The 23,327-nt window shown below is 47.4% G+C and overlaps 2 protein-coding genes across 2 annotated transcripts in view; one reads left to right on the top strand and one right to left on the bottom strand.

The window, feature by feature from the left end:
• Positions 1 to 9,927: 9,927 nt before the first annotated feature.
• Positions 9,928 to 11,438, bottom strand: LOC119922987 (extensin-like). The gene is made up of 4 exons (XM_038742587.1): positions 11,125 to 11,438; positions 10,828 to 10,976; positions 10,582 to 10,640; positions 9,928 to 10,260 (listed from the first exon to the last, which is right to left on the bottom strand). Exons 1-4 carry the CDS (start codon positions 11,436 to 11,438, stop codon positions 9,928 to 9,930), a joined length of 855 nt encoding a protein of 284 aa, XP_038598515.1.
• The window catches only part of SLC25A13 (solute carrier family 25 member 13), a 100,837-nt gene continuing 88,933 nt past the window's right edge, over positions 11,424 to 23,327 (top strand). Inside the window, exon 1 of the mRNA XM_038741863.1 lies at positions 11,424 to 11,451. Coding sequence (XP_038597791.1) covers positions 11,437 to 11,451 — 15 coding nt within the window. The 5' untranslated portion in view covers positions 11,424 to 11,436. The remainder of the gene's footprint in view (positions 11,452 to 23,327) is intronic.

Below are 23,327 nucleotides of genomic sequence, written 5' to 3'. Positions count from 1 at the left end.
TTACCTCATCTGTAAAAAGGGGATTTAGTCACTTAACTTCTCTGTGCCTCAGTTACCTCATCTGCAAAAAGGGGATTTAGCCACTTAACTTCTCTGTGCCTCAGTTACCTCATCTGTAAAAAGGGGATTTAGTCACTTAACTTCTCTGTGCCTCAGTTACCTCATCTGCAAAAAGGGGATTTAGCCACTTAACTTCTCTGTGCCTCAGTTACCTCATCTGTAAAAAGGAGATTAAGCCAGTTAACTTCTCTGTGCCTCAGTTACCTCATATGTAAAAAGGGGATTTAGCCAATTAACTTCTCTGTGCCTCAGTTACCTCATCTGTAAAAAGGGGATTAAGCCACTTAACTTCACTGTGCCTCAGTTACCTCATCTGTAAAAAGGGAATTTAGTCACTTAACTTCTCTGTGCCTCAGTTACCTCATCTGTAAAGAGGGGATTTAATCACTTAACTTCTCTGTGCCTCAGTTATCTCATCTGTAAAGAGGGGATTTAGTCACAACTTCTCTGTGCCTCAGTTACTTCATCTGTAAAAAGGGGATTAAGCCACTTAACTTCACTGTGCCTCAGTTACCTCATCTGTAAAAAGGGGATTTAGTCACTTTTAACTTCTCTGTGCCTCAGTTACCTCATCTCTAAAAAGGGGATTCAGCCACTTAACTTCTCTGTGCCTCAGTTACCTCATCTGCAAAAAGGGGATTTAGTCACTTAACTTCTCTGTGCCTCAGTTACCTCATCTGTAAAAAGGGGATTTAGTCACAACTTCTCTGTGCCTCAGTTACCTCATCTGCAAAAAGGAGATTTAGTCACTTAACTTCTCTGTGCCTCAGTTACCTCATCTGTAAAAAGGAGATTTAGTCACTTAACTTCTCTGTGCCTCAGTTACCTCATCTGTAAAAAGGGAATTAAGTCATAACTTCTCTGTGCCTCAGTTACCTCATCTGTAAAAAGGGGATTTAGTCACTTAACTTCTCTGTGCCTCAGTTACCTCATCTGCGAAAAGGGGATTTAGTCACTTAACTTCTCTGTGCCTCAGTTACCTCATCCGTAAAAAGGGGATTTAGATTGTGAGCCCCACGGGGGACAGGGACTGTGCCCAACCCGTCGCTTGTATCCACCCCAGCGCTTAGTACAGTGCTCTGCACACAGTAAGCGCTCAATAAATACAATTGAATGAATTGAACAACTGAAGGAGTGCAGGGGGTCTGGCCTGAGAATCCTCTCTGTGATCCTCTCTGTTTAAATGCCCACAACCTTGGCGTTACCCTTTATCATGTCTTTCATAATAATCATAATAAGGGTATTTATGAAGCGCTTACTATGTGCGAAGCACTGTTCTAAGCGCTGGGGAGGTTACAAGGCGATCAGGTTGTCCCCCGGGGGGCTCACAGTCTCCATCCCCATTTTCCAGATGAGGGAACTGAGCCCAGAGGATAATAATAATAATAATGATGGTATTTGTTAAGCGCTTACTATGTGCAAAGCACTGTTCTAAGCGCTGGGGAGGTTACAGGGTGATCAGGTTGTCCCACGGGAGGCTCACTGTCTTCATTCCCATTTTCCAGATGAGGGAACTGAGGCTCAGAGAATAATAATAATAATGATGATGGTATTTGTTAAGCGCTTACTATGTGCAAAGCACTGTTCTAAGCGCTGGGGAGGTTACAAGGCGATCAGGTTGTCCCATGGGGGGCTCACAGTCTCCATCCCCATTTTACAGATGAGGGAACTGAGGCCCAGAGAATAATAATAATAATAATGATGGTATTTGTTAAGCGCTTACTATGTGCAAAGCACTGTTCTAAGCGCTGGGGAGGTTACAGGGTGATCAGGTTGTCCCACGGGGGGCTCACAGTCTTCATCCCCATTTCCCAGATGAGGGAACTGAGGCCCAGAGAATAATAATAATAATAATGATGGTATTTGTTAAGCGCTTACTATGTGCAAAGCACTGATCTAAGTGCTGGGGAGGTTACAAGGTGATCAGGTTGTCCCACGGTGGGGGCTCACAGTCTTCACCCCCATTTTCCAGATGAGGGAACTGAGGCCCAGAGAATAATAATAATAGTGATGGCATTTATTAAGCGCTTACTATGTGCAAAGCACTGTTCTAAGTGCTGGGGAGGTTACAAGGTGATCAGGTTGTCCCACAGTGGGGGCTCACAATCTTCACCCCCATTTTCCAGATGAGGGAACTGAGGCCCAGAGAAGTGAAGTCACACAGCTGACAAGTGGCGGAGCGGGGATTTGAACCCCTGACCTCCGACTCCAAAGCCTGTGCTCTTTCCACTGAGCCACGCTGCTTCTCTTCTCTCTTTATCCCTTTGCTCTTCCCTCCTCCCAGCCCCAAAGCACTTATGTACAGATCTTTAATTTTATTTATTTGTAATGACGATGGCATTTCATTAAGCGCTTACTATGTGCAAAGCACTGTTCTAAGCACTGGGGGAGATACAAGGTGATCGGGTTGTCCCACGAGGGGCTCACAGTCTTCATCCCCATTTTCCAGATGAGGGAACTGAGGCCCGGAGAAGTGAAGCGACTTGCCCAAAGTCACCCAGCTGAGAAGTGGCGGAGGCGGGATTTGAACCCGTGACCTCCGACTCCAAAGCCCGGGCTCTTTCCACTGATGTCTGTCTCCCCATCAACCCACACGTTCAGTTTTTCATGATAGAGACGTCCCTCACTCCCCACAGCTTAGACTGGGGGTGTCTAGTACAACCCTCCCCCAGTTTTCACTGTTTTGGAGACTCCCTCTCCCCTCCTCTCCCAAGGGATCTGGAGATGGGAAGATGAGCTGGGATTGAGAAGAAATCTCCACGCTAAAATATATTTTAGGGATATTTTTTGGCTTATATCCACCCTAGCGCTTAGTACAGTGCTCAGAACAGCACATAGTGAGTGTTTAACCAATACCATTATTATTATTACTACAGTGCCTAGCACATAGCGAGCACTTGACAAATACCACAGCTTTTATCACCACAGAGAGGATCCACATCATCATCATCATAATAATAATAATAATGGCATTTATTAAGCGCTTACTATGTGCAAAGCACCGTTCTAAGCGCTGGGAAGGATACAAGGTGATCAGGTTGTCCCACAGGGGACTCACAGTCTTAATCCCCATTTTACAGACGAGGTAACTGAGGCACAGAGAAGTGAAGTGACTTGCCCAAAGTCACACAGCTGACAATTGGCGGAGCGGAATTTGAACCCATGACCTCTGACTCCAAAGCCCGGGCTCTTTCCACTGAGCCACGCTGCTTCTCTATCATCATCATCATCATCATCATCATCAATCGTATTTATTGAGCGCTTACTATGTGCAGAGCACTGGACTAAGCGCTTGGGAAGTACAAATTGGCAACATATAGAGACGGTCCCTACCCAACAGTAGGGACAGTCTACAGGAGAAGCAGCGGCGCTTAGTGGAAAGAGCCCGGGTTTGGGAGTCAGGGGTCGTGGGTTCTAATCCTACAATCAATCAATCGTATTTATTGAGCGCTTACTGTGTGCAGAGCACTGGACTAAGCGCTTGGGAAGTACAAGTTGGCAACGTATAGAGACGGTCCCTACCCACCAGTGGGCTCACAGTCTAAAAGGGGGAGACAGAGAACAAAATCAAACATACTAACAAAATAAAATTAATAGAATAGATATGTACAAGTAAAATAAATTAATAAATAGAGTAATAAATATGTACAAACATATATACATATATATAGGTGCTGTGGGGAAGGGAAGGAGGTAAGATGGGGGAATCCTACCTCAGCCTCTTGTCAGCTGTGTGACTTTGGGCAAGTCCCTTCACTTCTCTGGGCCTCAGTGCCCTCATCTGTAAAATGGGGATTAAGACTGTGAGGCCCTCGTGGAACAACCTGATCACCTTGTATCTTCCCCAGCGCTTAGAACAGTCTGTGGCACATAGTAAGCGCTAGACAAATCAATTAAGCCCCTTCCTTCCTCTCCCCCTCGTCCCCCTCTCCATCCCCCCCATCTTACCTCCTTCCCTTCCCCACAGCACCTGTATATATGGATAGATGTTTGTACAGATTTATTACTCTATTTATTTATTTATTTATTTTACTTGTACATACCTATCCTATTTATTTTATTTTGTTAGTATGTTTGGTTTTGTTCTCTGTCTCCCCCTTTTAGACTGTGAGCCCACTGTTGGGTAGGGACTGTCTCTAGATGTTGCCAATTTGTACTTCCCAAGCGCTTAGTACAGTGCTCTGCACATAGTAAGCGCTCAATAAATACGGTTGATGATGATGATGATGAATTAATCAATCAATCATATTTATTGAGCGCTTACTGTGTGCAGAGCATCATCATCAATCGTATTTATTGAGCGCTTACTGTGTGCAGAGCACTGTACTAAGCGCTTGGGAAGTACAAAAGCTCTTGGAAAGTACAAATACCGTCATTGTTATTATTATTATTATCCCTCTAGACAGTAGGCTCACTGTGGACAGGGAATGTGTTTGTTTATTGTTCTGTCGTTCATTCGTTCAATTTATTGAGCACTTACTGTGTGAGGAGCACTGTACTAAGCGCTTGGAAAGCACAATTCAGCAACAAATAGAGACAATTTCTGCCCACAACAGGCTCATAGTCTAGAAGGGGGGGAGACAGGCATCGTACTCTCCCAAGCGCTTAGTCCAGTGCTCTGCACCTAGTAAAATTTTAAAAATGATTGTATTTGCTAAGCATTTACTATGTGCCAGGCACTGTACTGAGCAACGGGGTGGAGATAAGCGAATCAAGTTGGATGCAGTCCCTGTCCCACATGGGGCTCACAGTCTCAATCCCCATTTTCCGGATGTGGTAACTGAGGCACGGAGAAGTGAGGTGACTTGCCTTTTAGACCGTGAACCCACTGATGGGTAGGGACCGTCTCTATATGTTGCCAACTTGTACTTCCCAAGCGCTTAGTACAGTGCTCTGCACATAGTAAGCGCTCAATAAATACTATTGATTGATTGATTGATTGACTTGTCCAAGGTCACACACTGCAGACAGTAAGCACTCAATAAATACGATCGACCGAATGACTGGGTCTGTATGGAGTCCGGACCGCTCGTCATCATCGTTATATCATCATCATCATCAATCACATTTATTGAGCGCTTACTATGTGCAGAGCACTGTACTAAGCGCTTGGGAAGTACAAATTGGCAACGTAGAGAGACGGTCCCTACCCAACAGTGGGCTCACAGTCTAAAAGGGGGAGACAGAGAACAAAACCAAACATACTAACAAAATAAAATAAATAGAATAGATATGTACAAGTAAAATAAATAAATAGAGTAATAAATATGTACAAACATATATACATATATACAGGTGCTGTGGGGAAGGGAAGGAGGTAAGATGGGGGGGATGGAATATAATTATCATTATCGTTATGCCTTTCCAAATCCCGGATGGGGCGGTTTTCTCGGGAAAAATTCCCCTGAGGGACTCCCAGAATAATAATAATAATAATAATAATAATAATAATAATAATAATAATAATAATAATAATGGCATTTGTTAAGCACTTACTATGTGCAAAGCACTGTTCTAAACGCTGGGGGGGAATACAATGTGATCAAGTTGTCCCATGTGGGGCTCACAGTCTTAATCCCCATTTTTACAGATGAGGGAACTGAGGCTCCGAGAAGTGAAGTGACTTGCCCAAGGTCACACAGCAGACTTGTGGTGGAGTGGGAATTCGAACCCGTGACCTCTGACTCCAAAGCCCGGGCTCTTTCCACTGAGACATGGCAGGATCAGTCAATCAATCAATCAATCGTATTTTATATATGTTTGTACATATTTATTACTCTATGTATTTTTCTTGTACATTTCTATCCTATTTATTTTATTTTGTTGGTATGTTTGGTTCTGTTCTCTGTCTCCCCCTTTTAGACTGTGAGCCCACTGTTGGGTAGGGACTGTCTCTATGTGTTGCCAATTTGTACTTCCCAAGCGCTTAGTACAGTGCTCTGCACATAGTAAGTGCTCAATAAATACGATTGATTGATTGATTGATTGATTGAGCGCTTACTGTGTGCAGAGCACTGTACTAAGCGCTTGGGAAGTCCAAGTTGGCAACATCTAGAGACGGATCTCCGGCCCCGACCTTGTGATCAATATTCTGAACATGTACTTCCACAATTCTCTCATCAGGGCCGCCTTGTTTCCCTCCCATCACCGATCCTGATAATTAATCAGCCCAAATGAATCTACGGAATAAACAAGTCTGTTTGTGCCCCAAGGATGATTATTTTTCTTTCAGTTACTTTCATAACTTATTCATGGCCCCGGGGGCTCTCGGCTCGCTGTTCTGCGGAGGAAACAAAATAAATATCTTTTAGGCCGGAGGTTTCTTCTCGGCCCAGCTCAGCTCCCAGCTCCAGATTCCTTGGGAGAGGAAGGGAGAGGGAGATCCCAGAATTGGGAAAACTGGGGGGTTACTAGACACCCCCAGTCTGGGCCGGCGGGGACGGCCTCGACCGTGAAAGATTGAACGTGTGAGTCGATTGAAAGGCACGAGTCGAGGATAATGCCAAGATTACCATCAATCAATCAATCAATAAATCGTATTTATTGAGCGCTTCCTGTGTGCAGAGCACTGTACTAAGCGCTTGGGAAGTCCAAGTTGGCAACGTAGAGAGACGGTCCCTGCCCAACAACGGGCTCACAGTCTATAAGGGGGAGACAGAGAACAAAACAAGACATACTAACAAAATACTAACATTTACCAACAAAATAAATATTATTATTACTATACGCTGGGGTGAATACAAGCAAATAATAATAATAATGGCATTTGTTAAGCGCTTCCTATGAGCAAAGCACTGTTCTAAGCACTCGGGGGGGGATACAAGGTGATCAGGTTGTCCCACGTGGGGCTCACAGTCTTCATCCCCACTTCACAGATGGGATAACCGAGGCCCAGAGAAGTTAAGTGGCTTGCCCAAGGTCACACAGCTGGAGCGGAATTCGAACCCATCACCTCCGACTCCCAAGCCTTTGCTCTTTCCACTGAGCCACGCTGCTTCTCTAATCTTCTTCTCCAGTTGTATTTGTTGGGCACTTACTAATCCCGACTCCGCCACTTTCAATCGTATTTATTGAGCGCTTACTGTGTGCAGAGCACTGTACTAAGCGCTTGGGAAGTACAAGTACTTGCCAGAGGTGTGACTTTGGGCAAGTCATTTAATTTCTCTGTGCCTCAGTGACCTCATGTGGAAAATGGGAATTAAGAACGGGAGCCTCGGGCAACCTGGTTACCTTGTATCTACCCCAGCTTTTAGAACGGCGCTTGGCACATAGTAAGCACTTAATCAATCAATCAATCAATCAATCAATCGTATTTATTGAGCACTTACTGTGTGCAGAGCACTGTACTAAGCGCTTGGGAAGTCCAAGTTGGCAACATATAGAGACGGTCCCTACCCAACAGTGGGCTCACAGTCTAAAACGGGGAGACAGAGAACAAAACCAAACATACTAACAAAATAAAATATACAGAATAGATATGTACAAGTAAAATAAATAAATAAATAAATGTCATTATTAATATTATTATTACAAAGTGCTTGGGAGAGTATAATAGAACTACAAATAGACACATTCCTGCCCACAACGAGCTCACAGTCTAGAGGGGGAGACAGACATTGATATAGATAAATAATCAATCAATCAATCGTATTTATTGAGCGCTTACTGTGTGCGGAGCACTGTACTAAGCGCTTGGGAAGTACAAGTCGGCAACATATAGAGACGGTCCCTACCCAACAGTGGGCTCACAGTCTAAAAGGGGGAGACAGAGAACAAAACCAAACATACTAACAAAATAAAATAAATAGAATAAATTAATAAATTAATTACAGTTGTATACAGAGCTACAGCTATCTGTTGTGGAGAAGGGAGGGAGGCTGAGGACAGTACAGTGCTCTGTGGGATAGATACAAGGTAATTAGGTTGTCCACATAATAATAATAATAATAATAATAATAATGGCATTTATTCATTCATTCATTCATTCAATCTTATTTATTGAGCACTTACTGTGTGCAGAGCACTGTACTAAGCGCTTGGAAAGTACAATTGGGTAACAGATAGAGACGGTCCCTACCCAACCACAGTGCTGTGGGGCTAGGAGGGGGGATGAGTGAAGGGATTGGGAGAAGAGTACAGATTGATTGATTGATTGATTGATTGATTGATTTGTTGTCTGTCTCCCCCTTCTAGACTGTGAGCCCACTGTTGGGTAGGGACCGTCTCTAGATGTTGCCAGCTTGTATTCCCAAGCGCTTAGTACAGTGCTCTGCACACAGTAAGCGCTCAATAAATACGATTGATTGATTGATTGATTGATTTGTTGTCTGTCTCCCCCTTCTAGACTGTGAGCCCGCTGTTGGGTAGGGACCGTCTCTAGATGTTGCCAGCTTGTACTTCCCAAGCGCTTAGTACAGTGCTCTGCACACAGTAAGCGCTCAATGAATGCGATTGATTGATTGATTGATCAATAAATATGATTGAATGAATGAAGAGTGAATGAATGGCTCGGAGGGGCGTGGCCCGGCGCAGAGGGGCCTTGAGCAGAGTTCGGGGGGCGTGGCCTTGTACAAAGGGGCGTGGCCTTTTAGAAAGGGGGCGTGGTCTGGTGATGGGGGCGTGGCCTGGTGGTAGGGGCGCGGCCTGGTGGAAAAGGGGCGTGGCACGGTGGCGATTGGGCGTGGCCTGTCTTGGAGGGGCGTGGCCTTCGAGAAAGGGGGCATGGCCTTGTTCAGAGGGGCGTGGCCCTGCACAAAAGGGCACGGTCTTGTTCGGAGGGGGCGTGGCCTGAGGCCGGAGGGGCGTGGCCATTGAGAAAAGAGGCGTGGCCTGGAGGTGAGGGGCGTGGCCTTGAGGAAGCTGCGAGGCTCGGTGGAAAGAGCCCGGGCATTGGAGTCATAGGTCATGGGTTCGAATCCCGACTCCACCACTTGTCAGCTGGGTGACTTTGGGCATGTCACTTCACTTCTCTGAGCCTCAGTCACCTCATCTGTAAAATGGGGATGAAGAGTGGGAGCCCCCCGTGGGACAACCTGATCACCTTGTATCCCCCTCGGCGCTTAGAACAGCGCTTTGCACATAGTAAGGGCTTAATAAATGCCATCATTATTATGAGAAGCAGCGTGGCACAGTGAAAAGAGCACGGGCTTTGGAGTCAGAGGTCATGGGTTCGAATCACGACTCCACCACATGACGGCTGTGTGACCTTGGGGAAGTCGCTTAACTTCTCTGAGCCTCAGTTACCTCATCTGTAAAATGGGGATTGATTGTGAGCCCCACGTGGGGCAACTTGATCACCTTGCATTCCCCCCCAGAGCTTAGAACAGTGCTCTGCACATAGTAAGCGCTTAACAAATGCCATCATCATCATCATATATTTGTACAAGTACAAGTTGGCAACATATAGAGGCGGTCCCTACCCAACAGCGGGCTCACAGTCTAGAAAGTGGGCTCCCAGTCTAGTCTCAATCCCCATTTTACAGATGAGGGAACTGAGGCCTAGAGAAGTGAAGTGACTTGCCCAAAGTCCCCCAGCTGACAGGTGGCAGAACAGGGATTTGAACCCATGACCTCTGACTCCAAAGCCCAGCCTCTTTCCACTGAGCCACGCTCCCTTGGGTCTGGAACTTCCTCCCCTTTCCTACCTGACAGACCACCGCTCGCTCCACCTTCAAAGCCCTAAAATCTTATTATTAATAATAATAATAATAATAGTATTTGTTAAGCGCTTACTATGTGCCAAACACTGTTCTAAGCGCTGGACACTGTTCTAAGTGCTGTTAATTACATTGACTATGCACTTGGCTGTACAGTCCTTAAGCAGGGTAAAATCGGATTTAAGAGTGTGAGTGTGACCCGGGGACTGCGTCAAACCTGGTTCACCTTGCCGTTATTCTTATTATTCTTATTATTGTTCGGAGGGGCGTGGCCTTGCGAGGCATAAGGGCGTGGCCCGGTCGGAGGGGCGTGGTCTTTGAGACAAGGGGCATGACCTGGTGCCGAGGGGGCGGGGCCAGAGGCGGAAGGGGGCGTGGTCTGGCGCGGACGGGGCGTGGTCTGGGGCAGGTAGGGCGTGGTCCTCTGTGGAGGGGCGGGGCATGAGGCCGTTGGGGCGTGGTCTTGTGCGGGTGGGCGTGGTCGGTTGCAGAGGGGCGTGGTCTGGCGCAGAGGGGGCGTGGCCTGACGCCGCTGGGGCACTGCCTAGACGTGGAGAGGCGTGGCCCGAGGTAGAAGGGGCGTGGCCTGAGGTAGAAGGGGCATGGTGTGGCGCAGAAGGGGCGTGGCCCGACGCAGAGGGGCGTGGCCTGTCACCATCATCATCATCAGTTGTATTTATTGAGCGCTTACTGTGCGCAGAGCACTGTACTAAACGCTTGGGAAGTACAAATTGGCAACATATAGAGACAGTCCCTACCCAACAGTGGGCTCACAGTCTAAAAGGGGGATACAGAGAACAAAACCTGTTGGGGCGCTTCCTAGACGTGGAGGGGCGTGGCCCGGTGCAGCAGGGCGTGGCCTGACGCAGGGGGGCGTGGTCCGGCGCCGGCGGGGGCGTGGCCTGACGCTGAAGGAGGCGTGGCCTGGCACAGAGGATGCGTGCCCTGACGCAGGAGGGGCGTGGCCCGGGGCAGAGGGGCGTGGCTTGGCGCATGAGGGGTGTGGCCTGGGGCAGCGGGGCGCGGCCCGACGTAGGAGGGGGCGTGGCCTGACACAGATGGGCATGGCCTGACACAGGAGGGGCATGGCCTGTCTCCGTCGGGGCTTTGCCTAGGCGCGGAGGGGCGTGGCCTGGCGCTGAAGGGGCGTGGTCCCCCGCAGGAGGGGCGCGGCCCAATGCCGATGGGGCGTGGTCCAAGGCAGGTGGGGGCGTGGCCTGACGTGGAAGGGGCGTGGCCCGACGCAGGAGGGGGCATGCCCTGACACAGAGAGGGCGTGGCCTGACACAGGGGTTATGCTCTGGTGCAGAGGGGCGTGGTCTGACGCAGAAGGGACGTGGCCGGTCGTCTTCGGGGCGTTGCCTAGACATGGAGGGGCGTGACCTGGTGCGGCGGGGCGCGGCCTTACGCATAAGGGGGCGTGGCCTGAAGCAGGAGGGGAGTGGCCTGGCGTAGAGGGGGCGTGGCCTGTCGCCGTTGGGGCGTGGCCCGACGCAGGAGGGCGTGGCCTGACACGGGTGGGCGTGGCCTGATGCAGGAGGGGGCGTGGCCTGTCTCCGTTGGGGCGCTGCCTGGACGCGGAGGGGCGTGGCCCGCTGCAGAAGGGGGCGTGGTCCGAGGCAGGTGGGGGCGTGGTCCGCCGCAGGTGGGGGCGTGGCCTGCCGCCGAAGGGGGCGTGTCGGTGTGTGACGTGTCGCGGGCCCTCGGCGTCGGGGACGGCATGGCGGCCGACAAGGTGAGTGTCCGTCCCCCCCCCCCGCCCTTCGGTCCTATGTACTGAGCGCTCACTGTGTGCGGGACACTGCGCTAACCGCTGGGGAACCAACCGCCCGTGGGCAGCTGTCTGTCCGTCCGCCCGCCACCTGCCTGCTGGGTCACCCGGGCCCAGTCACTTCCCTTCCCTGAGCCTCAGTCACCTCATCTGTAAAATGGGGAGGAAGACTGGGAGCCCCCCGTGGGACCACCTCATCACCTTGTAACTTCCCCAGCGCTTAGAACAGGGCTTTGCACGTAGTAAGCGCTTAATAAATGCCATCATTATTATTATTATGTCTGCTGGGTGACCTTGGGCAAGTCACTTCACTTCCCTGAGCCTCAGTCCCCTCATCCGGAAAATGGGGATGAAGACTGAGCCCCACGTGGGAAAACCTGATCACCTTGTAACCTCCCCAGCGCTTAGAACGGTGCTTTCCACGTAGTAAGCGCTTAATGAATGCCATCGTTATTATTATTATTATTATTATTATGTCTGCTGGGTGACTTTGGGCAAGTCACTTCACTTCCCTGAGCCTCAGTCCCCTCATCCGGAAAATGGGGATGAATACTGTGAGCCCCCCGTGGGAAAACCTGATCACCTTGTAACCCCCCCCCAGCGCTTAGAACGGTGCTTTCCACGTAGTAAGCGCTTAATGAATGCCATTATTATTATTATTATTATTATTATGTCTGCTGGGTGACCTTGGGCAAGTCACTTCCCTTCCCTGAGCCTCAGTGACCTCATCTGTAAAATGGGGAGGAAGACTGTGAGCCCCCCGGGGGACCACCTGATCACCCTGTAACCTCCCCAGCGCTTAGAACAGGGCTTTGCACAGAGTAAGCGCTTAATAAATGCCATTATTAGTATTATTATGTCTGCTGGATGACCTTGGGCAAGTCATTTCCCTTCCCTGAGCCTCAGCTACCTCATCTGTAAAATGGGGAGGAAGACTGTGAGCCCCCTGTGGGAAAACCTCATCACCTTGTAACCTCCCCAGCGCTTAGAACGGTGCTTTGGACGTAGTAAGCGCTTAACAAATGCCATCATTAGTATTATTATTATTATGTCTCCTAGGTGACCTTGGGCAAGTCACTTCCCTTCCCTGAGCCTCAGCTACCTCATCTGTAAAATGGGGAGGAAGACTGTGAGCCCCCCGGGGGAAAACCTGATCACCTTGTAACCTCCCCAGCGCTTAGAACGGTGCTTTGCACGTAGTAAGCGCTTAATGAATGCCATCATCATCATCATCATTATTATTATTATTATTATTATTATTATTATTAGGTCTGCTGGGTGACCTTGGACAAGTCACTTCCCTTCCCTGAGCCTCAGTCCCCTCATCTGTAAAATGGGGAGGAAGACAGGGAGCCCCCCGTGGGACAACCTGATCACCTTGTAACTTCCCCAGCACTTACAAGAGTGCTTTGCACGTAGTAAGCGCTTAATAAATGCCATCATTATTATTATTATGTCTGCTGGGCGACCTTGGGCAAGTCACTTCACTTCCCTGAGCCTCAGTTCCCTCATCCGGAAAATGGGGATGAAGACTGAGCCCCACGTGGGAAAACCTGATCACCTTGTAACCTCCCCAGCGCTTAGAACGGTGCTTTCCACGTAGTAAACGCTTAATGAATGCCATTATTATTATTATTATTATTATTATTATTATTATTATGTCTGCTGGGTGACTTTGGGCAAGTCACTTCACTTCCCTGAGCCTCAGTCCCCTCATCCAGAAAATGGGGATGGAGACTGTGAGCCCCCCGTGGGAAAACCTGATCACCTTGTAACCTCCCCAGCGCTTACAACGGTGCTTTCCACGTAGTAAGCGCTTAATGAATGCTATTATTATTATTATTATTATTATTATTATTATTATTATGTCTGCTGGGTGACCTTGGGCAAGTCACGTCCCTTCCCTGAGCCTCAGCTACCTCATCTGTAAAATGGGGAGGAAGACTGTGAGCCCCCCGTGGGAAAACCTCATCACCTTGTAACCTCCCCAGCGCTTAGAACGGTGCTTTGCATGTAGTACGCGCTTAATAAATGTCATTATTATTATTATTATTATTATTATTATTATTATTATTATGTCTGCTGGGCGACCTTGGGCAATCACTTCCCTTCGCTGAGCCTCAGTCCCCTCATCTGTAAAATGGGGATGAAGACTGTGAGCTCCCCGTGGGACAACCTCATCACCTTGTAACCTCCCCAGCGCTTAGAACAGTGTTCTGCACATAGTAAGCGCTTAATAAATGCCATCATTATTATTATTATGTCTGCTGGGCGACCTTGGGCAAGTCACTTCCCTTCCCTTCCCTGAGCCTCAGTCCCCTCAGCTGTAAAATGGGGATGGAGACTGTGAGCCCCCCGGGGGACAACCTGATCACCTTGTAACCTCCCCAGCGTTTAGAACAGGGCTTTGCACGTAGTAACCGCTTAATAAATGCCTTTATTATTATTATTATGTCTGTTGGGCGACCTTGGGCAAGTCACTTCACTTCCCTGAGCCTCAGTTCCCTCATCTGTAAAATGGGGATGGAGACTGTGAGCCCCACGTGGGACAACCTGATCGCCTTGTAACCTCCCCAGCGCTTAGAACGGTGCTTTGCACAGAGTAAGCGCTTAATAAATGCCATTATTATTATTATTATGATGATGATGATGATGATGATGTCTGCTGGGCGACCTTGGGCAAGTCAATTCCCTTCCCTGAGCCTCAGTCCTGAGGCCCAGAGAAGTCAAGCAGCGTGGCTCGGTGGAAAGAGCCCGGGCTTTGGAGTCAGAGGTCGTGGGTTCAAATGCCGGCCCCGCCACTTGTCAGCTGTGTGACTTTGGGCAAGTCGCTTCACTTCCCTGGGCCTCAGTTCCCTCATCTGTCAACTGGGGATGAAGACTGTGAGCCCCTCGTGGGGCAACCTGATTACCTTGTATCCCCCCCAGCGCTTCGAACGGTGCTCTGCACATAGTGAGCGCTTAACAAATACCAACATTATTTTTGATTATTATTTAAGTGACTTGCACAAGGTCACACGGCAGGCAAGTGTCAGAGCCAGAATTAGAACCCAGGACCTTCGGACTCCCAAGCCCGGGCTCATGGGGCGACCTGATTACCTTGTAATAATAATAATAATAATAATGGCATTTATTAAGCGCTTACTATGTGCAAAGCACTGTTCTAAGCGCTTGTATCTATCCCAGCGAGCAGAATAGGGCTTGTCACGTAGTAAGCGCTTAACAAATGCTATTATTATTATTATTTGGAGCTTCTCCCATCCCCTTTTCCCTTCCCCTTTCCTAGCCTTTTTTTTTTAATGGCATTTATTAAGCGCTTACTATGTGCAAAGCACTGTTCTAAGCGCTGGGGAGGTTACAAGGTGATCAGGTTGTCCCACGTGGGGCTCGCAGTATTAATCCCCATTTTACAGATGAGGGAACTGAGGCCCAGAGAAGTTAAGTGACTTGCCCAAAGTCACACAGCTGACAAGTGGCGGAGCTGGGAGCCTTCCCTTCTTCCCGTTGTGTCCTCGCTTTCCCTCTTCTTTCCTTTCTCCTCCCTTTTCCCTCCTTCCTTCATCCCTCTCCCCTTCTCTCCTTCCCCCTCTCCCTTCCCGAAAATTCCCCTCTCCTTTGTCCCCAGACGCCTAGTATTTCTCATCAGCCTCTCCCCACTCCAGTCCCAACTTCACTCTGCTGCCCGGATCATTTTCAATCAATCAATCAATCAATCGATCGTATTTATTGAGCGCTTACTGTGTGCAGAGCACTGTACTAAGCGCTTCGGAAGTACAAGTCGGCAACAAATAGAGACGGTCCCTCCCCAACAGCGGGCTCACAGTCTAAAAGGGGGAGACTGAGAACAAAACCAAACATACTACCAAAATAAAATGAATAGAATAGATTTGTACAAGTAAAATAAATAAATAGAGTAATAAATAAGATAAAATTAAAATAAAATAAAATAAAATTTTCCTACTGAAACGTTCAGTCCGTGTTGCCCCACTTCCCAATTTATTTATTTATAGTCATGCCTGTCTCCTCCTCTAGCCCGGACGCTCGTTGTGGGCGGGGAATGCGTCTGTTCTATTCGTTATATTACATTCTCCCAATCGTTTAGTACAGTGCTCTGCACATTTAAATAAGATTTACTGATTAATAATAATAATAATAATAATGATGGCATTTATTAAGCGCTTACTATGTACAAAGCACTGTTCTAAGCGCTGGGGAGGATACAAAGTAATCAGGTGAGCCCACGGGGGGCTCACAGTCTGATTCATTCAATTGTATTTATTGAGCGCTTACTGTGTGCAGAGCACTGTACTAAGCGCTTGGGAAGTACAAGTTGGTAACTGTGTATCCATCCTCCACCCCAGCTCCGCTACCTGTCTGCTGGGTGACCTTGGGGAAGCCACTTCCCTTCCCTCAGTCCCCTCATCTGGAAAATGGGGATTAAAACTGTGAGCCCCCCGTGGGACAACCCGATCACCTTGTAACCTCCCCAGCGCTTAGAACAGTGCTCTGCACATAGTAAGCACTTAACAAATGCCATCATCATCATCATATACTTGTACAAGTACAAGTTGGCAACATCTAGAGACGGTCCCTACCCACCAGTGGGCTCACAGTCTAGTCTTAATCCCCATTTTACAGATGAGGGAACTGAGGCCCAGAGAAGTGAAGTGACTTGCCCAAAGTCCCCCAGCTGACAGGTGGCAGAGCCGGGATTTGAACCCATGACCTCTGACTCCAAAGCCCGGCCTCTTTCCACCGAGCCACGCTCCCTTGGGTCTGGAACTTCCTCCCCTTTCCTACCTGACAGACCACCGCTCTCTCCAGCTTCAAAGCCCTAAAAATCTTACTATTAATAATAATAATAGTAGTATTTGTTAAGCGCTTACTATGTGCCAAACACTGTTCTAAGCGCTGGACACTGTTGTAAGTGCTATTAATTACATTGACTATGCACTTGGCTGTATAGTCCTTAAGCAGGGTAAAATCGGATTTAAGAGTGTGAGTGTGACCCAGGGACTGCGTCAAACCTGGTTCACCTTGTATCTTCCCCAGCGCTTAGAACAGCGCTTGTACATTCATTTATTTATTTAATAGTTTTTATTGAGCACTTACTGTGTGCAGAGCACTGTACTAAGCGCTTAACAAGTACCATTTTAAAAAGAAAGGCACTCAGTCCAGCCCCTCCGCACGCTCCGTAATCTATTAATGCCTGTCTCCTTCTGTGGACTGGAAGCTCCTTGTAATGGCGTATTTTTTTTTAATGGCATTTTTAATGGCATTTATTAAGCACTTACTATGTGCACTTAATATGTACATATTTATTACTCTATTTATTTATTTGTTTTACTTGTACATTTCTATCCTATTTATTTTATTTTGTTGGTATGTTTGGTTTTGTTCTCTGTCTCCCCCTTTTAGACTGTGAGCCCACTGTTGGGTAGGGACTGTCTCTATGTGTTGCCAATTTGTACTTCCCAAGCGCTTAGTACAGTGCTCTGCACATAGTAAGCGCTCAATAAATACGATTGATTGATTGATTGATTGATTGCAAAGCACTGTTCTAAGCGCTGGGGAAGTTACAAGGTGATCGGGTTGTCCCACGGGGGGCTCACCGTCTTCATCCCCATTTTCCAGATGAGGGAACTGAGGCCCAGAGAAGTGAAGTGACCTGCCCAAGGTCACACAGCTGACAATGGGTGGAGCCGGGATTTGAACCCAGGACCTCTGACTCCAAAGCCCGGGCTCTTTCCACTGAGCCACGCTGCTTCTCTTGTACTCTCCTAAGCGCTTAGCGCAGTGCTCTGCACGCAGCAAGCACCCCAATAAATACCTCTGAGTGATCGAGAGAAGCAGCGTGACCCAGTGGGAAGAGCCCGGGCTTAGGAGTCAGAGGTCCTGGGTTCAAATCCCGGCTGCGCTGCTGTGTGACCTTGGGCAGGCCGCTTCACTTCTCTGTGCCTCAGTTCCCTCATCTGTAAAATGGGGATGAAGACTGTGAGCCCCCCGTGGGACAACCTGATCAGCTTGTGTCCTCCCCAGTGCTGCGCACATAGTAAGTGCTTAAAAAATGCCCTTCTTATTATCATCATCAATCGTATTTATTGAGCGCTTACTGTGTGCAGAGCACTGGACTAAGCGCTTGGGAAGTACAAGTTGGAAGTACAAGTTATTATGGAATCTAACCTCTTTATGGACAGGGAACGTGACCACCGAGTCTGTTGTATTGTACTCTCCCGAGGGCTCAGTACAGTGCTCTGCACTATAGTAAGCGCTCAATAAATAGAATTTAATGATTGTTGGATTCTGGGATTGGTGATAGAGATATGGGGAATATACCTGTATATATGTTATGTTTGTACATATTTATTACTCTATTTATTTATTTATTTATTTTATTTGTACATATCTATCCTATTTATTTTATTTTGTTAGTATGTTTGGTTTTGTTCTCCATCTCCCCCTTTTAGACTGTGAGCCCACTGTTGGGTAGGGACCGTCTCTATATGTTGCCAATTTGTACTTCCCAAGCGCTTAGTACAGTGCTCTGCACATAGTAAGCGCTCAATAAATACGATTGATGATGATGATACCTTTAGAGAAGCAGCGCGGCTCAGGGGAAAGAGCCCGGGCTTGGGAGTCAGAAGCCGTGGGTTCTAATCCTGGTCCTGCCGCCTGTCTGCCGTGTGACTTTGGGCAAGTCACTTCCCGTCTCTGTGCCTCAGGGACCTCATCTGGAAAATGGGGATGAAGACCGTGAGCCCCACGTGGGACAACCTGGTTACTTTGTGTGTACCCCGGTGCTTCGAACGGTGCTTGGCACATAGTAAGCGCGTAACAAATCCCAACATTATTATTTTAGATTGTGAGCCCACCGTTGGGTAGGGACCGTCTCTATATGTTGTCAACTTGGACTTCCCAAGCGCTTAGTACAGTGCTCTGCACACAGTAAGCGCTCAATAAATACGATTGATTGATTATTATTTTAGACTGTGAGCCCACTGTTGGGTAGGGACCGTCTCTATATGTTGTCAACTTGGACTTCCCAAGCGCTTAGTACACCGCTCTGCACACAGTAAGCGCTCAATAAATACGATTGATTGATTATTATTTTAGACTGTGAGCCCACCGTTGGGTAGGGACCGTCTCTATATGTTGTCAACTTGTACTGCCCAAGCGCTTAGTACAGTGCTCTGCACACAGTAAGCGGTCAATAAATACGATTGATTGATTATTATTTTAGACTGTGAGCCCACCGTTGGGTAGGGACCGTCTCTATATGTTGTCAACTTGTACTGCCCAAGCGCTTAGTACAGTGCTCTGCACACAGTAAGCGCTCAATAAATACGATTGATTGATTATTATTTTAGACTGTGAGCCCACCGTTGGGTAGGGACCGTCTCTATATGTTGTCAACTTGTACTGCCCAAGCGCTTAGTACAGTGCTGTGCACACAGTAAGCGCTCAATAAATACGATTGATTGATTATTATTTTAGACTGTGAGCCCACCGTTGGGTAGGGACCGTCTCTATATGTTGTCAACTTGTACTTCCCAAGCGCTTAGTACACTGCTCTGCACACAGTAAGCGCTCAATAAATACGATTGATTGATTATTATTTTAGACTGTGAGCCCACCGTTGGGTAGGGACCGTCTCTATATGTTGTCAACTTGTACTGCCCAAGCGCTTAGTACAGTGCTCTGCACACAGTAAGCGCTCAATAAATACGATTGATTGATTATTATTTTAGACTGTGAGCCCACTGTTGGGTAGGGACCGTCTCTATATGTTGTCAACTTGTACTTCCCAAGCGCTTAGTACACTGCTCTGCACACAGTAAGCGCTCAATAAATACGATCGATTGATTGATTATTATGTGCTGTTTAGGTCCCGAGCCATTCTGGGGCTTGTAACGGGGAATTCCGGAGCATTCCCAGCCTATGTTCGGATTAGGACCGTTGGGATTTTGGGATCTGCTCGTAGGAGAGGCGGCCTCGTGGAAAGCGCCGGGGCCTGGGAGACGACCTGGGTTCTAATCCCGCTTCTGCCAAAACAGTGCTCTGCACATAGTAAGCGCTCAATAAATACGATTGATGATGATGTCAGGAGCGCGTTCGGCCTGCGTTCGGATTTAAGGCGCGTGACATCTTGGGTCTTGCAGAAAGTTGGGAGACCCATTCCTTCATTCAGTCGTATTTATTGAGCGCTTACGGTGTGCAGAGCACTGTACTGAGCGCTTGGAAAGTACACTCCGGCAACAGAGAGAGACAATCCCTACCCAACAACGGGCTCACAGTCTAGAAGGGGGAGGCAGACAACGAAACAAAACGAGTAGGCAGGTGTCAATAGCATCAAAATAAATAGAATTAGAGATATAGACACATCATTAATAAAATAAATAGAGTGTGAGCCCACTGTCGGTTAGGGACTGTCTCTATTTGTTACCAGTTTGTACTTCCCAAGCGCTTAGTACAGTGCTCTGCACACAGTAAGCGCTCAATAAATACGATTGATGATGGTGATAAATATGTACAATTATACACAAGTTCCGTGGGGCGAGGGAGGGAGTCGGGGCGATGAGGAGGGGAGGAGGAGCAGAGGAAAAGGGGGGCTCAATCTGGGAAGGCCTCCACGCTTCCATCTTATCTCACCCCCTTTCATTCAGTTCAATTCAGTACTATTTATTGAGCGCTTACTATGTGCTGAACACTCTGCTAAGCGCTAGGGAGAGGATCATGCACCCCTAAACAGACTCATTCCCTGCCCGCAACGAGCTCACAGCCTCCGCGGTTGTCCGAAGGGAAGCGTAAAACGGGCGAGTGTGAAGATAAATTCCATCGCCCCGGTTTTTGACTCCATTTATTCGATGGCCGGTGGATAATAATAATAATGATGATGGCATTTCTTAAGCGCTTACTCTGTGCAAAGCACTGTTCTAAGCGCTGGGGTGGTGGATGTGAGATTCGGCGTGAAACGTTCTCCCTGGGGTGACTTGGGACATTTTGGGAAGCTCCGTGGCTTCTTCCGGACCTCCGTGGGGCCGTGTTGAATCACTCTCGGAGTGTGCCAATTGGCAATAATTTTGCCAGGAAGACTGACTGTATATATGCATATATGTTTGTATATATTTATTACTCTATTTATTTATTTATTTTACTTGTACATATCATCATCATCATCAATCGCATTTATTGAGCGCTTACTATGTGCAGAGCACTGTACTAAGCGCTTGGGAAGTACAAATTGGCAACATATCTATTCTATTTATTTTATTTTGTTAGTATGTTTGGTTTTGTTCTCTGTCTCCCCCTTCTAGACTGTGAGCCCACCGTTGGGTAGGGACCGTCTCTATATGTTGCCAATTTGTACTTCCCAAGCGCTTAGTACAGTGCTGTGCACATAGTAAGCGCTCAATAAATGCGATTGAGGATGATGATGATGAGTGCAGAACACTGTACTAAGCAGTGGAGTCTTGTCTTATGCCGTACTTGTCCATATCATCATCATCATCAATCGCATTGATTGAGCGCTTACTATGTGCAGAGCACTGTACTAAGCGCTTGGGAAGTACAAATTGGTGACATATCTATTCTATTTATTTTATTTTGTTAGTATGTTTGGTTTTGTTCTCTGTCTCCCCCTTCTAGACTGTGAGCCCGCTGTTGGGTAGGGACCGTCTCTATATGTTGCCAACTTGGACTTCCCAAGCGCTTAGTACAGTGCTCTGCACATAGTAAGCGCTCAATAAATGCGATTGATGATGATGATGAGTGCAGAACACTGTACTAAGCAGTGGAGTCTTGTCTTATGCCGTACTTGTACATATCATCATCATCATCAATCGCATTTATTGAGCGCTTACTATGTGCAGAGCACTGTACTAAGCGCTTGGGAAGTACAAATTGGCAACATATCTATTCTATTTATTTTATTTTGTTAATATGCTTGGTTTTGTTCTCTGTCTCCCCCTTCTAGACTGTGAGCCCACAGTTGGGTAGGGACCGTCTCTATATGTTGCCAACTTGGACTTCCCAAGCGCTTAGTACAGTGCTCTGCACGCAGTAGGCGCTCAATAAATACGATTGATTGATTGACTGCATTTTGCAAAGGGCCCGATTCATGGGAATAATACTAATAAATAATAATCATGGTATTTATTAAGCGCTTACTACGGGCCGGGCATTGTAGCAAGCGCTGGGGTGGATACAGGCAAATCGAGTGGGACCCAGCCCCTGTCCCGTGTGGGGCTTACAATCTCAACCCCCATTTTACAGATGAGATAACCGAGGCACAGAGAAGTGAAGTCACTTGCCCAAGGTCACACAGCAGACGCCTGGCGGGGCCGGGATTAGAACCCGTGACCTTCGGACTCCTGGAAAAATCAGGCTCTGATCTTTGACCTCTCTATGCGGCTTTAAGATTGGGAGCCCACCGAGGCACAAGGACCGCGTCCAATTCCCACCCCCAGTGCTTAGTACAGTGCTCTGTACCCGCTAATTACTTAATGCTATGACCGTTACTCCTCTTTGTTCTACACGGCTAATTAAATTTGGTTTTTATTAAATGCTGATGAGATGTCAAACACGACCATGCACTGTTCATTCATTCATTCATTTATTTATTTATTTTATTTGTACCTATCTATTCTATTTATTTTATTTTGTTAGTATGTTTGGTTTTGTTCTCTGTCTCCCCCTTTTCGACTGTGAGCCCACTGTTGGGTAGGGACTGTCTCTATATGTTGCCAATTTGGACTTCCCAAGCGCTTAGTACAGTGCTCTGCACATAGTAAGCGCTCAATAAATACGATTGATGATGATGATGATTCATTCAGACGTATTGAGCACTCACTGTGTGCAGGACTGTCTCTATATGTTGCCAATTTGTACTTCCCAAGCGCTTAGTACAGTGCACATAGTAAGCGCTCAATAAATACGATTGATGATGATGATGATGTACTAAGCGTTTGGGAAAGGGCAATAGAACAATATTTTGACGCTATTGATGCCTGTCTGTTTTGTTTTGCTGTCAACTCCCCCACTTCTAATTAATCTAATTTAATAATGGCATTTATTAAGCGCTTACTATGTGCCAAGCACTGTTCGAAGCGCTGGGGAGGTTACAAGGTGATCAGGTTGTCCCAAGGGGGCTCACAGTCGCAATCCCCATTTTGCAGATGAGGTCACTGAGGCCCAGAGAAGTGAAGTGACTTGCCCAAAGTCACGCAGCTGACAAGTGGCGGAGCCGGGATTTGAACCCATGACCTCTGACTCCAAAACCCGGGCTCTTTCCATTGAGCCACGCTGCTTCTCTAACTTCTGCTTCTAATCAATCAATCAATCAATCAATCGTATTTATTGAGCGCTTACTGTGCGCAGAGCACTGTACTAAGCGCTTGGGAAGTACAAGTTGGCAACATATAGAGACAGTCCCTACCCAACAGTGGGCTCACTAGACTGCAAGCCCGATGTAGGGTAAGGATTGTCTCTATCTGTTGCCGAATTGTACTTTCCAAGCGCTTAGTACAGTGCTCTGCACATAGTGAGTGCCCTATAAATACGATTGAGTGAATAAATAAATGAATAAACCAACACATTCCCTGCCCACAATGAAATTACGGTCTAGAGGGGGGGAGAAAGACAGCAAAATAAAATAGACAGGCATCAATAACATCAAAATAAGTATTGTTCTATTGTCCTTTCCCAAGCGCTTAGTACAGTGCTCTGCACAGAGTAAGAGCTCAATAAGTGATTGAATGAATGAGTGAATGAATAATGCATGGTCGGGTTTAACATCTCAATCAGTAAATTAGAGTAAATTAGAGAAGCAGCTCGGCTCAATG

This window comes from Tachyglossus aculeatus, chromosome 2 (genome assembly GCF_015852505.1).
Source record: "Tachyglossus aculeatus isolate mTacAcu1 chromosome 2, mTacAcu1.pri, whole genome shotgun sequence".
In the NCBI taxonomy this organism is placed as follows: Eukaryota; Metazoa; Chordata; class Mammalia; order Monotremata; family Tachyglossidae; genus Tachyglossus; species Tachyglossus aculeatus.
Note: the sequence above shows the minus strand (reverse complement) of the source record. Positions and strands in the feature narration are given on the sequence as shown.

Bases quoted from the DNA above. Each gene is read 5' to 3' on its own strand.
- LOC119922987 (XM_038742587.1), bottom strand. From the start codon at position 11,438: ATGCCGTCCCCGACGCCGAGGGCCCGCGACACGTCACACACCGACACG. The intron at 10,641-10,827 runs GCAAAGCCCCGA...CCTCTGTGCCAG, and splicing joins CCACGCCCCTCCGCGCCTAG to GCCACGCCTCCTTCAGCGTC. The intron at 10,261-10,581 runs GTCAGGCCACGC...CTCCACGTCTAG, and splicing joins GCCGGACCACGCCCCCCTGC to GCAGTGCCCCAGCGGCGTCA.